General features: G+C 35.9%; 1 protein-coding gene across 7 annotated transcripts in view; it reads left to right on the top strand.

Annotated features, from left to right (window-relative positions):
- The window catches only part of DNAJC13 (DnaJ heat shock protein family (Hsp40) member C13), a 117,015-nt gene that overhangs the window by 91,597 nt on the left and 12,633 nt on the right, over positions 1–12,785 (top strand). For all 7 annotated transcript variants that reach the window (XR_013361259.1, XM_077865164.1, XM_077865165.1 and 4 more), the window contains 10 exons: positions 326–439; positions 1,761–1,877; positions 3,001–3,178; positions 4,517–4,608; positions 6,558–6,657; positions 8,580–8,654; positions 9,080–9,192; positions 11,351–11,520; positions 11,666–11,708; positions 12,076–12,249. Coding sequence is in view for 6 of the 7 variants with exons in the window: in XM_077865164.1 (XP_077721290.1) it covers positions 326–439; positions 1,761–1,877; positions 3,001–3,178; positions 4,517–4,608; positions 6,558–6,657; positions 8,580–8,654; positions 9,080–9,192; positions 11,351–11,520; positions 11,666–11,708; positions 12,076–12,249 (1,176 nt within the window). In the remaining variant the exon portion in view is untranslated. The remainder of the gene's footprint in view (positions 1–325; positions 440–1,760; positions 1,878–3,000; positions 3,179–4,516; positions 4,609–6,557; positions 6,658–8,579; positions 8,655–9,079; positions 9,193–11,350; positions 11,521–11,665; positions 11,709–12,075; positions 12,250–12,785) is intronic.

Genomic DNA, 12,785 nt, shown 5'->3' with positions numbered 1-12,785 from the left:
GTCTCTGCCTCTCTCTCTCTCTGTGACTATCATAAATAAATTTAAAAAAAAAATTAAAAGGATATGAAGTCATACAGATTTCTATTTGAATCGTAGTTTTCCCCACTGTAAGGACTATGTGAACTGGGATAGATCATTAGATTGTTCTTAGCTTTGACTTTTCTCAGCTGCAAAATGGATAATATCAACAAATTTGTTAGAATTATTGAGCCCCATTATACTTACAGCACTTATTACAGTGCTTGGCATGTAATCAGTTTCACTAAATGATAACTTGCGTTATTTTTTCCTAAATGTTACAAAACAGTAATATTCTGTATCCTAGATTCTGAAGATGCTCAACAGCAACACCGAGAGCCCCTATTTAATATGGAACAATTCTACAAGAGCAGAACTACTTGAGTTTCTTGAATCCCAACAAGAAAACATGATTAAAAAAGTATGTTATTGTTTCATGAACTTCTGGGGTGACGTAGTCTCAAAAAAAATTCTCTGGAAACATAATTCAGTACTGACAAAACAGAAACGTACTGTTTCTCCATTTGGTGTTAATCAAGCCTACAGGTTTTTGCCACCTAATATGTGGCCCATGTAAGAACGGCCCTCTTGTAGTTAATGATACATTCATGTTTTCGTCACTATTTACATGTAGCTTGTTCCCCATTTTAACAGATTATTCTCACCCAAAGCACTCTTGCAGTTGTTCTCTTCATCCTCTTTCCTAGTACATCAAAGTGCTTTCTTGTATCAGAATTCAACTGTTTTTCCCATCTTGCTACCTTCTGGTAGAGAATCTATGAAACTGGTGAAAAAAAGCAAGGCAATACTGTGGCCAGTAAGGATAAGGCCTGCATAATTCATGCACTATATGGTTGAGACTTGAGGGTTTAGCAGACATTTATGTTTATAGGCTTAGAATTTATTAAACAATAAACACCACTGTTATGTCCTAAGTTTTTCAAGAATTTTTTAACTCATTTCGTGATAGTCACTGAGAATGCTATATAGAAAGAAGTTTTGAGAATTACAGAGCTGAGGAAAACAGGTCTCACTTTTTTATACACCTGTTCTTTTACCAGAAGAGACATAAGAGCATCTTCTCTTTGTTTAACACTTTACAATTTATTGTATACTTTTCACATATCATTTCAGCCTAACTTAAATTCTGTGTAGTTTCAACATAAATCTTCATTGGTATTGTTTCTTCCATTCTTCTTTTCTTTTTCCTTTTCCTTAAATGGAAACTCTTACTGGTTTGGTAACTTCTGTAATATTACTCACCCACTCCCCCACCCCCCACTCTGCAGAGACTCTGTTTCCCAGCACTTTGATTCAGTGTATTACTTTTTAAATGCCAGTCCAGATATGTTCATTTCTTAGCTCCATCACCCTAGAGCTGACACTAAGCCAAATAGCTGCTGAGTGGAGTGAGAAGAACCAAGTGTCATACTTGCTTTATAAACATTAGCTCTAAGACACTTCATTGGATGACCTCTGTGATCTTTTGGAATTTTAAAATTAGTTATAGTATTAACTCCTGGAATAAAAAATAATCCATGCCTATTCCAGAGTTCATATTATTAGTTATATACATTAATACTGTATTGAGTGTATGATGTGTGTCCCACCACATTTTTCCTCTAGAAAAGAAATGGAATTTTCAGGCTAATTTCTGTTATTAAATTGAATATAGTTAGATTTATAAATCGGACACTAATGATTCTTATTACATCTAACAGTCTATTTTCTTTTTTAAAAAGGGTGATTGTGACAAAACTTACGGATCAGAATTTGTCTATAGCGATCATGCCAAAGAACTTATCGTAGGAGAGATTTTTGTTAGGGTGTATAATGAAGTCCCTACTTTCCAGCTAGAGGTAAGCTGTCTACTTTTAGTTTTGTCTGATACCTTCAGTCATTTGTTATTGAAAGCTATTAGTTTATTCACACCAAATAAGTTGAAATAATACATGTTCTTTGCCAAATGCCTTATACCCAGCTGTGTGATGGGGTGACTGTTGGTAATTTATAAACTTCTTTATTTTGCATGTTGAAGAATTTAGTTTTATGGATTCATAAAATAAGTCATTCCTTGCCGAGCTATTTTTTTATATTTTATGTGTAATGCTACCCAACTGTGTCATGTGCCTTCAACTTACTAGTCTCTCCTGGAAGTGCAAGGTCATTTACACATTCACCCCATCATGTAGGTTATCAGACCACCAAATAGTATTTCTCTGGCCAACTATAAGAGGAAAATAAGAAAATACCACTGGAAAGCAAGGAGATTTTTTTAGAACATGATTGAGGTCAAATCATGTCACCTCTTGTGACAGCCACTTTCAGAAGCAAACAAGCTTTTTCTCAGTGCTTGGTGATCGTGTAGGAATTTTTTGTTGTAGGTTTTTCGGAGGGAGTGGCAGTGGGGATGTGGTGGTTGGTTGGTTTGTATGGAGGGAAGAAGTGAAGCTATGTTTTAAGGTTTGCACTTAGGAAAAAAGGAATCTAACAATAATGTATATTATGTATCATAAAACAATATATATAAATAGCTGTTAAGCAGAATGAGTTCATTGATTTGTGAAGTCTCTTTGAAAACTGTCCTTTGAATTTATATTCTAAATGATTTTTAAAATATAAAAATATAACCAAATTGTAGAAATTATATATTGTACTATCAATTACATTGATTTGTAAAAGGAAGAGATTTGCTAATTCAGGATTGATATACTAAGGTCCTAGTGGGAGTAAATCCCACTGTTTTAATCCCTAATGTTTTAATGCTTTGTTGGGATAAAAACCAGTTGGGAAATGCTTTCTAAAGCAACTGTGCTTAGCCACCCTCCTCCCACCCTGGTCCATAGGTGTTCATGTATATGTATAATTTAATCATTTCATACCTTGAAGTTTTTTGGGGGGGAGAGGATGGGTGTTACTCTGGAGTTTTATTGTTATTTCTGAGGGTACACGTGTTTGTAAATATTTCTCCACTCGACCTAGGTTCCAAAAGCATTTGCTGCAAGTCTTTTGGATTATATAGGCTCCCAGGCCCAGTACCTCCACACATTCATGGCCATCACACATGCTGCAAAAGTGGAGTCGGAGCAACACGGAGACCGCTTACCAAGAGTGGAAATGGCTTTGGAAGCTCTGAGAAATGTCATAAAATATAATCCAGGTGTGTGACTATACACTTGATCGGTAAGATCCTTACAGTGAAAGAGGCCTAGAAATTCCAGTTCTTGATTTTATCAGAGAAACTCAAAGAAAATAGTATACTTTGCCTCTTCTGGTATCTACCCAAAATTTTGAGAAACTACCTGAAGGTTTTAGCGTATAACAATTGAAATTAAAAAATGTGAGTTTTCATTCTTAAACAGCCTTAAGAGGACACTTCCAGAAATGTTAGTCATGCCTAACTCCAGGGAGATGCATGAGTGAAAACTTCAAAGCTTCTTCTAACGTCGATAACAAATACGGAGTATAAAACCTACAACCATAAAAAATCAGTTTAAATAACTTGAAGATCCTAGATCCTTCTTACTAACATTTGTCATTAACTTTCAGATACTCTTTTGCTCTTTTCACTATATATTTCAGTGCTATAGTGGTTTGAAAATGATTTTAAAAGTAACCTATTTAGGGCACCTGGGTGGCTCGGTGGTTGAGCATCTGCCGTTGGCTCACGTCATGATCCCTGGGGTCCTGGGATTGAGTCTTGCATCAGGCTCCCCAGAGGGAGCCTGCATCTCCTTCTGCCTATGTCTCTGCTTCTCTCTGTGTGTTTCTCGTGAATAAATAAATAAAATCTTTTTAAATAAATAAATAAATAAAGGCAACCTATTTATAGAATATTTTCAGGCTCCTTTAAGTCAAGGGGTCTTACTGAATTATCTTCTGAAGCCTCAAAAAGATCACAGATTACACTGTATTTTACTACCATCTAATAAAAGGAAAAGCACACTGAATAGAATCTTAATGTTTTTATTCTATTAACAACAGAATGATAGTAAATATGTGGAATTGGGGTTTGAGTTGGGTAGGAATAGAAATACTGTTCATTTTTTATGTATTTTCACAAGGAGCCCATACGGTTGTTTGTAATATAGTCATCATCTGGAAGAGTTCTAATTCAGTCTTAATTAAAAGCAAATGATGTCACACTCTTCCAAAATGTAACTAGGCTGAGAGGGTAGCTAGAGTCTAGAGGTAGAGTAAAATTACCACCTTACACTCTTATTTTTTAAGTTGTATTTGGATTGTGTATTTGCTATATTTCTTGTTTTTAGCTTGAGGCCTAGAGGTGTGGATGGAAATGAAAACAAAACATAAATTCTATCCTTTTTGCCTCTTAAGATTTGTTCAGGAAGTACTCCATTTCATGTCAAAAATGTTGAGAAAGGGTTATCAGACTTATAATTGACAGTAAACAACAATGTAGATTAGTTTTTTGAAGATCTGTAATTTAGAACATCTCTTAGAAATAAAAGATAAACATTTTATTCTTATTCCTTAGGTTCTGAAAGTGAATGCATTGGGCACTTTAAATTAATATTTTCTCTTCTCCGAGTCCATGGAGCGGGTCAAGTGCAGCAATTGGCTTTAGAGGTAAAAGAATTTTATATTAAAGCATGTTGTCTTTCCTATCACTACTATATGTGGTTTAGGCCTTGATTAACCACCATTTTTGGGAGGTTTTTTTTTTTTTTTTTTTAAATTCAGTTTGCCAACATACAGTGTATAACGCCCAATACTCATCCCTTCAAGTGCCTTCCTTAGTGCCCATTACCCATTCACCCCATTCCCCCAAACCACCTCCCCTTCTGCAACCCTTTGTTTGTTTCCCAGAGTTAGGAGTCTCTCATGGTTTGTCTTCCTCTCTAATTAATTTCCCCACTTAGTATCCCTCCTTTCCCTTATAGTCCCTTTCCCTGTTTCTTATATTCCACATATGAGTGAAACCATATGATGATTATCTTTCTCTAATTGTCTTATTTAACCACTATTTGAAGTTGAGTGGAAGTTTGCATGTGTTTTCTTTTTCTTTTTTTTTCTTTTTTTTTTTTTTTTCATTTTAGCAAGTCAAGTACATATGTTCTTAAAATTTAAATTAGTATACTCATTTTGAAGAGCAGATGTTGCACAGGATCGTTTAAGGTGTAGTCCCTGTGTGGTCATTGTCACACATCAGAACTTGGGATGCATTGTATAGTGTCAAAGTGTCGGTTAAGGAATGCTCTTTACTGGGGAAGCTTGGAAACCAGAGATAACAAAAAGAGGGGGCAGGATTTTCCTGATCTCACAGTATCCTCAGAGACCAGGGCATACTGCTGGCCACACACTGTAGATTTGTGTTCAGAGGACAGACCTTCCCCTTTCCCTTCAGTTGCTGTCCCTTTTTGTGGATTAGTACAAAAGCAACCTTACAGTGAGGGTTACAGACAACTGGGCTGTTATGCTGTTTATGGGAACTAAGAAAGCCAGGTGCCCAGAACCTTTGGGCTTTAGAGATCCAAGAGAAGTTGGAAGTCTTTCTTTTAGGAAAATGAAACCACTGGTCCTGTGGGAAGCTGGATGCAGCCCTTTCCTCTGGGAGAAGCAGGAGGTCCCTGGCGACAGGGGGTCTCATTGTCTAGGCAACCCAGAGTAAGCTCTCAGGATCATTTTTCAGATGATCCTGCTAATTGTAACATACATACACAATTGTAAAGAACACCAAATTAAACCTTGCAGTGACTGGTTTATGAGCAATTTATGATTTGTATAATATGTTCTTAGGTTGCATTTTGGTTTAAAAGACTTAATAAAATAATACAAATACAAATAATATGAATTGGTCAAAAAGCTCAACAAGCATGTTCTTTTAATTGAAAAATGTGTTTCTCTACTTAAGTCCTCCACACCTTAGAACTTTTTAAATGAACATTATTAAATCTAATATGTTGGTTTGAGTTGCTGACCATGTGGTTCAGGTTAAGTGACCTTGATCTTTAGATGTATACTATAAAAGTAAGACTTGAGAGGTCATCCTCTCTGAAAGAAAAATAGGCCTGTTTCTTGATAATAGAAAGGTAAACCAATTCTGTTGTGTTGGGCACTAAAGACATTTTCTTTCTCCATCTAAAAGCAAAAAGACAGTCCCAGTAGTGAGAATCATTATCTTCCTAAACACTCCCTACCCCAGTTCTTTAATTGGAATACATAGTTATAGAGTAGGAACCAGTATAGGATTGTAGGCTTCTTAATAACCTCAAGATTGTGACTTGTTTCTAAAATATTTTCTAGATTATTACATTTAATTCTCATCTCCAAATTAATAGGAAGCTAATACATATATATGTGAGCATTAGCATTTTTTATTATTTTTATTATTTCACAAAAGATCCAAGTAATAAAGCCAATCTTTTTAAATTAAACTCTTCTCATTAAAAATTATTTTGTCCTCCAAACATCTTTTTCATTTTTGGGAAGCCTCAAATTTATTTAGGTCTGCTTAATTTTATTTAGGTCCAAAATTATTTACCAGTCTATTAATATCCTCTTGATTTAATTTTCAGGTTGTGAATATAGTGACATCTAACCAAGATTGTGTCAACAATATTGCTGAATCAATGGTTTTGTCCAATTTATTGGCTCTTCTACATTCATTACCATCAAGTATGTATATATCATGAATGGAATTTTGGAAACCATAGCATGGCCAGCCTGTAGAGGGAGCAGTTACATAGGGAATATAAAACCTCTGACAAAACATGATACCCATACTTGGCATCTTTTAAGCTGTACTCTTAAAGTTGTCTTTCTAATTATATTTTATTTAAGTTAATAAAACTATTTTGTACTTCCCATTTCAAAAGTTGAAAGTTGGAGGTGAGAGATCCAAAGGGAAGGGAAAATAATGGGTTTTTCAATTTTCTGGATATGGTATGCCCGTGAGTAACTGAGAGTTGACCCATGGTTTATAAAGAAACATCATTGGTATTGGATGATAGGGAAAAAATGCTTTAAGATAAAAATTAACTTGTTTTCAGCTTAGAGTTCAATCCCGCATTATTTGTCCTTCACTGATTTGATACAGATAGAGATTATTAACCACCAAGATCAGATCAGTTTTTAAATATACACCAATCTTATTTCATGAATACAGCCTGTACTAATATAAGCTCCTTTCAAACTGTGCAATTGTCTAACGTGGTAATATATGTTTGTGCTAGAATCAACCTGGAGATAGCTTTTCAAAGGCAGTTGGTGTATAGCTTCAACTTCACCACTGACTATCAGAATACTAATGTATTCTCAGCTAGCTTTACCAACCCTTGGAAGCCATGTTGCTCTTGGCTCACACCTGTCTACTTCCTTGAGAACAAGAACTTGTCCCTTTCATTTTACACCTCAGTGCCTTGCACACATTACTGTAAGTTCAGTGACTTAGATGGAGTTGAATTTCCATTGAATAATTTTGTTTTCTTTAATGGGTGACATTTGAAATAATTCTCTGAAATGACAACTTTTAAAAGTCATTTGCAGATTATTTTTTATCATACTTATCGTAATTGGTTTTTCTTCTTCATTGGTTTTCAGTAGCTTTGTGAGTCTTCACATAATACAAAATTACACTGATGAAGTAAAGAATGTTACAAAATTCATAGTTTGAAAATGTAATTTTATATTTTTATCTGATTTGTATAGTCCAATCAGTATTTTAATCTTACAGGTAAAATCGCTAATATGAAGGTATCTCAGCCTACTCTGCTGTCATTTATATTGTAGACTAAATTATCTGTCTTCCACTCTTTGCTAAAGGATATTAAATACATAAAATATTTAACCTTCCTATATCCCCTCCAGAGACTTGTTTTCCTTTGAAACTATGTTTAAACAGTGGTACATTTTCAATGAAGTATTGTTGCTTCTCTTAGGAACCTCCTTTTGTGTGTTTATTCTCCTATGTGAACAGAGCCCAGCCCAGTGACCAGCCATTGTGGTTGCTTCAGTGTCAGCCTTATAGTTGGCAGGCTTCACCCTCTTTGCCAACTCTTACCCCTTTGGTCACCTGTCTGAAAAAGAAAAGTCTAATAGCTGAGTATACTTTGATGGCAAGGGATGAGACATGTATAGGCTATGTCTAGAAGGGTACTGTCATGTCTTAGATTGGAGCAGTGTCTTGCAACTGCTACTTCCTACTCACTTCTCTAAGACCATAGCACCAGGTAAGAATCTTCAGTGCCTGACCAGTGTGTGTTCAGGGTGGTGACAGGAGGTGAGAAGATTTTGCTTGTGTAGTGAACAATGAGGAAGATAATATGGCACAGTGGTTATGAGCATGAACTTTGGAGTCAGAAAGACCTCTGTGTAAAACCCAGCTATACCACTCACTAGCTGTTACACCATGGACTGGTTAAACTGGGGCTCATCTTCCTCATTCCTGATGAGGCCATGGTAATACCTGTTGCTGGTTATAGTGAAGATATAAGTATGATACCCTCTATAGAATACCTAGGTTAGGGCCAGGCACAGAGCTGATGCCCAGTGCAGCTAATGTGATGAATGCATTCATTGAAGTATCTTTTACCCTGCAGGTCGTCAGCTTGTTCTGGAAACTCTTTATGCTTTGACATCAAGTACAAAAATAATCAAAGAAGCCATGACAAAAGGTAATGTTTAGGGTGCTTTCTCATCCAGTCATGCTCAATGATGATAAAGCGTATTTTGAACTGTTTTCGACAGTCTGATAAACTAGAAGGAGGTTTCAGAAGGCTTACAAAAAAAAAAAAAAAAATCAAACTGCATTAAGTTGAAATAAAGTTGAGGGCAGCCCAGATGGCTCAGCGGTTTAGCGCCACCTTCAGGGCATGATCCTGGAGACCTAGGATCAAGTCCCATGTCAGGCTCCCTGCATGGAGCCTGCTTCTCCCTCTGCCTGTGTCTCTGCCTCTCTCTTTCTCTCTGTGTCTCTCATGAATAAATAAATAAAATCCTTTTAAAAAAAAAAAGTTGAAATAAAGTTGAAAATGAATTCAGCTAATCAAAAAGTCATATTCTTTATGGTATAAATGCTAATTCTTTTTTTCCTTTGTAGGAGCTTTGATTTACTTACTAGATATGTTCTGCAATTCAACACATCCACAGGTTCGAGCCCAAACAGCAGAACTTTTTGCTAAAATGACAGCAGACAAACTAATAGGTCCAAAGGTGAGCACAAAATAGGTCCCTAGAAAGAAATTAATTATTAAAGCTCTGTTACTTTGATAATGATTTCATGAAGTTTACCAACGTCTGATGGTGAGGGTAAGGTCATGATTTGATGTGAAAGTTGGAAGGTTGACATACTTGAAATTGTTGCTCTATATTACTATTTTGAGAAAAATTATAGTTGGAGAAGCCTGTAGTGGAATTGAGAAGTCTTAAGACAGTGTTTGATTATGGTGATAAACTGTTTACCTTCCTTGAAAAAACGAACAAAAGTATATGTAAGTTTTGGCAGAAGATGATTACATTAGACCTTGACACTGTGAAGATTGCCTGTGGAAGCAACTAGTGAAAGGGAGATTGTGATATGTGTTCTAATATACTCCATATCTTTGTTAGTAAGGATACACCACCTCGGGAAATAGGTCCATACAGGCATGTGAGTGTAACAGCCTCTCCATGCTGCAGGGGGATCTTTCATCCAGAATCTGGAGATGACCCGATGATCTTTGGAAACATGGTCCAATTTATAGACCAGGAACGTGTTAAAATGGTACTTCTAAGTAGAATTCCATCCAGACACAGGTGTAGTCAAAGTCTCCTTCTGTTATTAACTTGATTTCAGCAGTATAGTACTCACTGAAGCATTCATTGTCTGCGCTAGCCCATGAGGTGGCACCCAAGAGAAATGTGTCAGGAGTCAAAGGCTCCCCAAGCCCCCACTTCCCGAGTTGATTTTATATCAATAAAACAATCTAGATTTAGTTGTTTTTTCTCTAGATCTGGATATTGAGAATATGTCACAGCCCTGAAACAATTTTACTTTGGGAATAAAGTTAATCTGTCATCACAGGGGTTGATGAGGGAAATTACATTTAGATGTCTATAGAAAGGGTCCATGAACACATTTGAATATTGGTATTTAATATTGAGTTTTCTTAAAGCTAGAGTGGGTTAGCACTCTAAAACTAGAGTTGGGTAGTTGTAATATCCAGTATTACATGTTTTAGATAATGTTTTAGATGCATAAAACAAATATGTACTGGAGTTGGAGTTGACTTTGAACTCTTCAGTAATTTTTTTGTCCTTCAAAATACATGAGGGACAAATTTTGTCAAGGTAAATATATCTACACTTAAATTTTTTGTATGGGAATAATACAAGAACCAGCTCCTTAACTGAATGGTTTGCAAGAAGATATTTTAGAACTGGGGTCAGTAAACTTTTTTCCCTTTTTGGTTAACAGTTTTATTGAGATATAATTGACATGGCATACTGTTCACACATGGAAAGTGAACAATTCAGTGGTTTTATTATATTCACAGATTGGGTAACCACTGTCAGTTTTCATCAACCCAGGAAAAAAAACTGTTCCCTTTAGCAGTCACTCCCCATCTCCCCTCTTCCAGCACCTGGCAACCACTAACATTCTACATTTGTCTATTTTGGGCAATTATATGAATGAAATCACACAATAACTGGGTTCTGTCTCTTAGCATGTTTTCAGGGTTATTCCATATTGTTGTGTATGTTGGATGTATTATTTTTACTACTTTTCTTTTTTAAAGTAATCTCTACTCACAACATGGGGCTTGAACTCACGCCCCCAAGAGCAAGAGTTGCATGCTCTACTTACTGAGCCAGCCAGGCACCCCAGTATTATTTTTAGAGCTGCATTTTAAGACCTTTATGGGAAAAGGCACAATATATAATAGAAAACATAGTATAGCAAAAGAAATGCACTAAAAAAATACTTGAAAGATGAAGGCAGCATGAGAAAAATTTGTTCACAAGGGGCATGACAGAGAGTTGGAGGAACAGGCCAACTAAGGATATTCTGGGAGGAAGGAATAGTATGTGTAAGGCATGATCTAGCAGGCTGTGCTCTGGACAGTATGTGCATCAGCAATATTGATTTCTTCAAATGTCTTAAATTTAAGACAGAAAGGAAATGAAACTGGATGGTACATAAGAGCGGGTCGTATGAATCCTATTAAAATTAACTTTGCATAAACCAAGGTTGATCTCTTCTCCCACTCCAGATGGTTTGGTTAATAGTTATGGCCCAAATCAGCCAGCATTCCATCCTAGAGAAATACGAGGCACCCAAACACTGAGCTGTCCAGTAAGTCTTTTTTCGTTTTCAAACCCCCTCATATAGGTCCGCATTACATTAATGAAATTTCTACCAAGCGTTTTTATGGATGCTATGAGAGACAACCCTGAAGCTGCTGTACATATTTTTGAAGGAACTCATGAAAATCCTGAGTTGATTTGGAATGATAGTTCCAGAGATAAAGTGTCTACAACAGTTAGAGAAATGATGCTAGAGTAAGTACAGCCTTCACATAAATCGCCAAGAAGGATAGATGTTTCCCGCATTGTCCATCACCTCTCTAATGTTTATTCTAAAGGTTAATGAAAGTGTATTTTGTGACTGAAGTTTGATATTACCCTCTCCTTTTTTTTCCCCAAGGCACTTTAAAAATCAGCGCGACAACCCTGATGTAAATTGGAAGGTAAAATATGCTTTTATTCAGGGGAAGGAATTTTACATTTTACTGTCCTTTTTGTTGACTTGTTTTTTAATTCCTACTGAGTCAGTTTAATGACTATTAAATATCTTGTTATTAAGATACTTAAGTAAAAAAAAAAAAATGATACTTAAGTATTCCCCCAGAAAACAAGGTTTTAAATTTAAAAATAGGAATATTCACTTTTTAAGTAAGTAACTAATCAAAGCACCTTTTTTGAATTTTATTAAGGGAAATAAACTTAAAGTAATTATAATTTGATTATATTAATGGCCATTTAATGGGCTTTGCATTTTTTTGTGTCATGTAGGACTAATGATTAAGTGACTTGACTATGATTCTTTCTTTTAAGTTGCCTGAAGATTTTGCTGTGGTGTTTGGAGAAGCAGAGGGTGAACTTGCTGTTGGAGGAGTTTTCTTGAGAATCTTTATTGCACAACCAGCATGGGTTCTAAGAAAGCCCAGAGAATTTCTTATTGCACTATTAGAAAAATTAACTGAACTCCTGGAGAAGAACAATCCACATGTAAGCTTCAGCCAGCAGCAAAACGTTTCAAATAGTTTGCTAAATAGACTGATGGTATTTCTGTTAAAATCAAATGCATTGACCATGCATTAAGAATTGGTTACCTCTTCTAAGTAACAGCCACATTTAAATTCACATATGCCCATTCATCTTTGGTGGGGGCGGGGGGCATTTTCAAAAGTGAAATTTGTTAGAGATGTCTGTTGACAGAATACTATTTCTAACAAATGTAGAGGCTCTAAAAAAAGGTTTCTGGCACTCCATTTCCAGTGACTATAATTTTAAGGAGAAACCTAAATGTTCAGTGCTCCCTGGAAGTATGTCCTCTAGGGCATGTTCTTCTCCAGCTTTGCATATATGACCAGCTTGGCCCTTATGAAAGAAGTTGACAGGAGAGTAGTAACTATATGAGTGAACCTACTACCTGTGTTCAAAGCCAAAGGCTACTAGGGAAATAGAAGTGAGAAAGTAGCCTTGGTCTTCATTCAGTGAGTCAGAAATCCCAGTAGTGTATAAATTTTTGTTATTTAAACCTT

The sequence above is a fragment of the Canis aureus genome, chromosome 22 (assembly GCF_053574225.1).
Source record: "Canis aureus isolate CA01 chromosome 22, VMU_Caureus_v.1.0, whole genome shotgun sequence".
Taxonomy (NCBI): domain Eukaryota; kingdom Metazoa; phylum Chordata; class Mammalia; order Carnivora; family Canidae; genus Canis; species Canis aureus.
The sequence above is the reverse complement of the archived record's forward strand: the minus strand, read 5'-3'. Positions and strand labels throughout refer to the sequence as shown.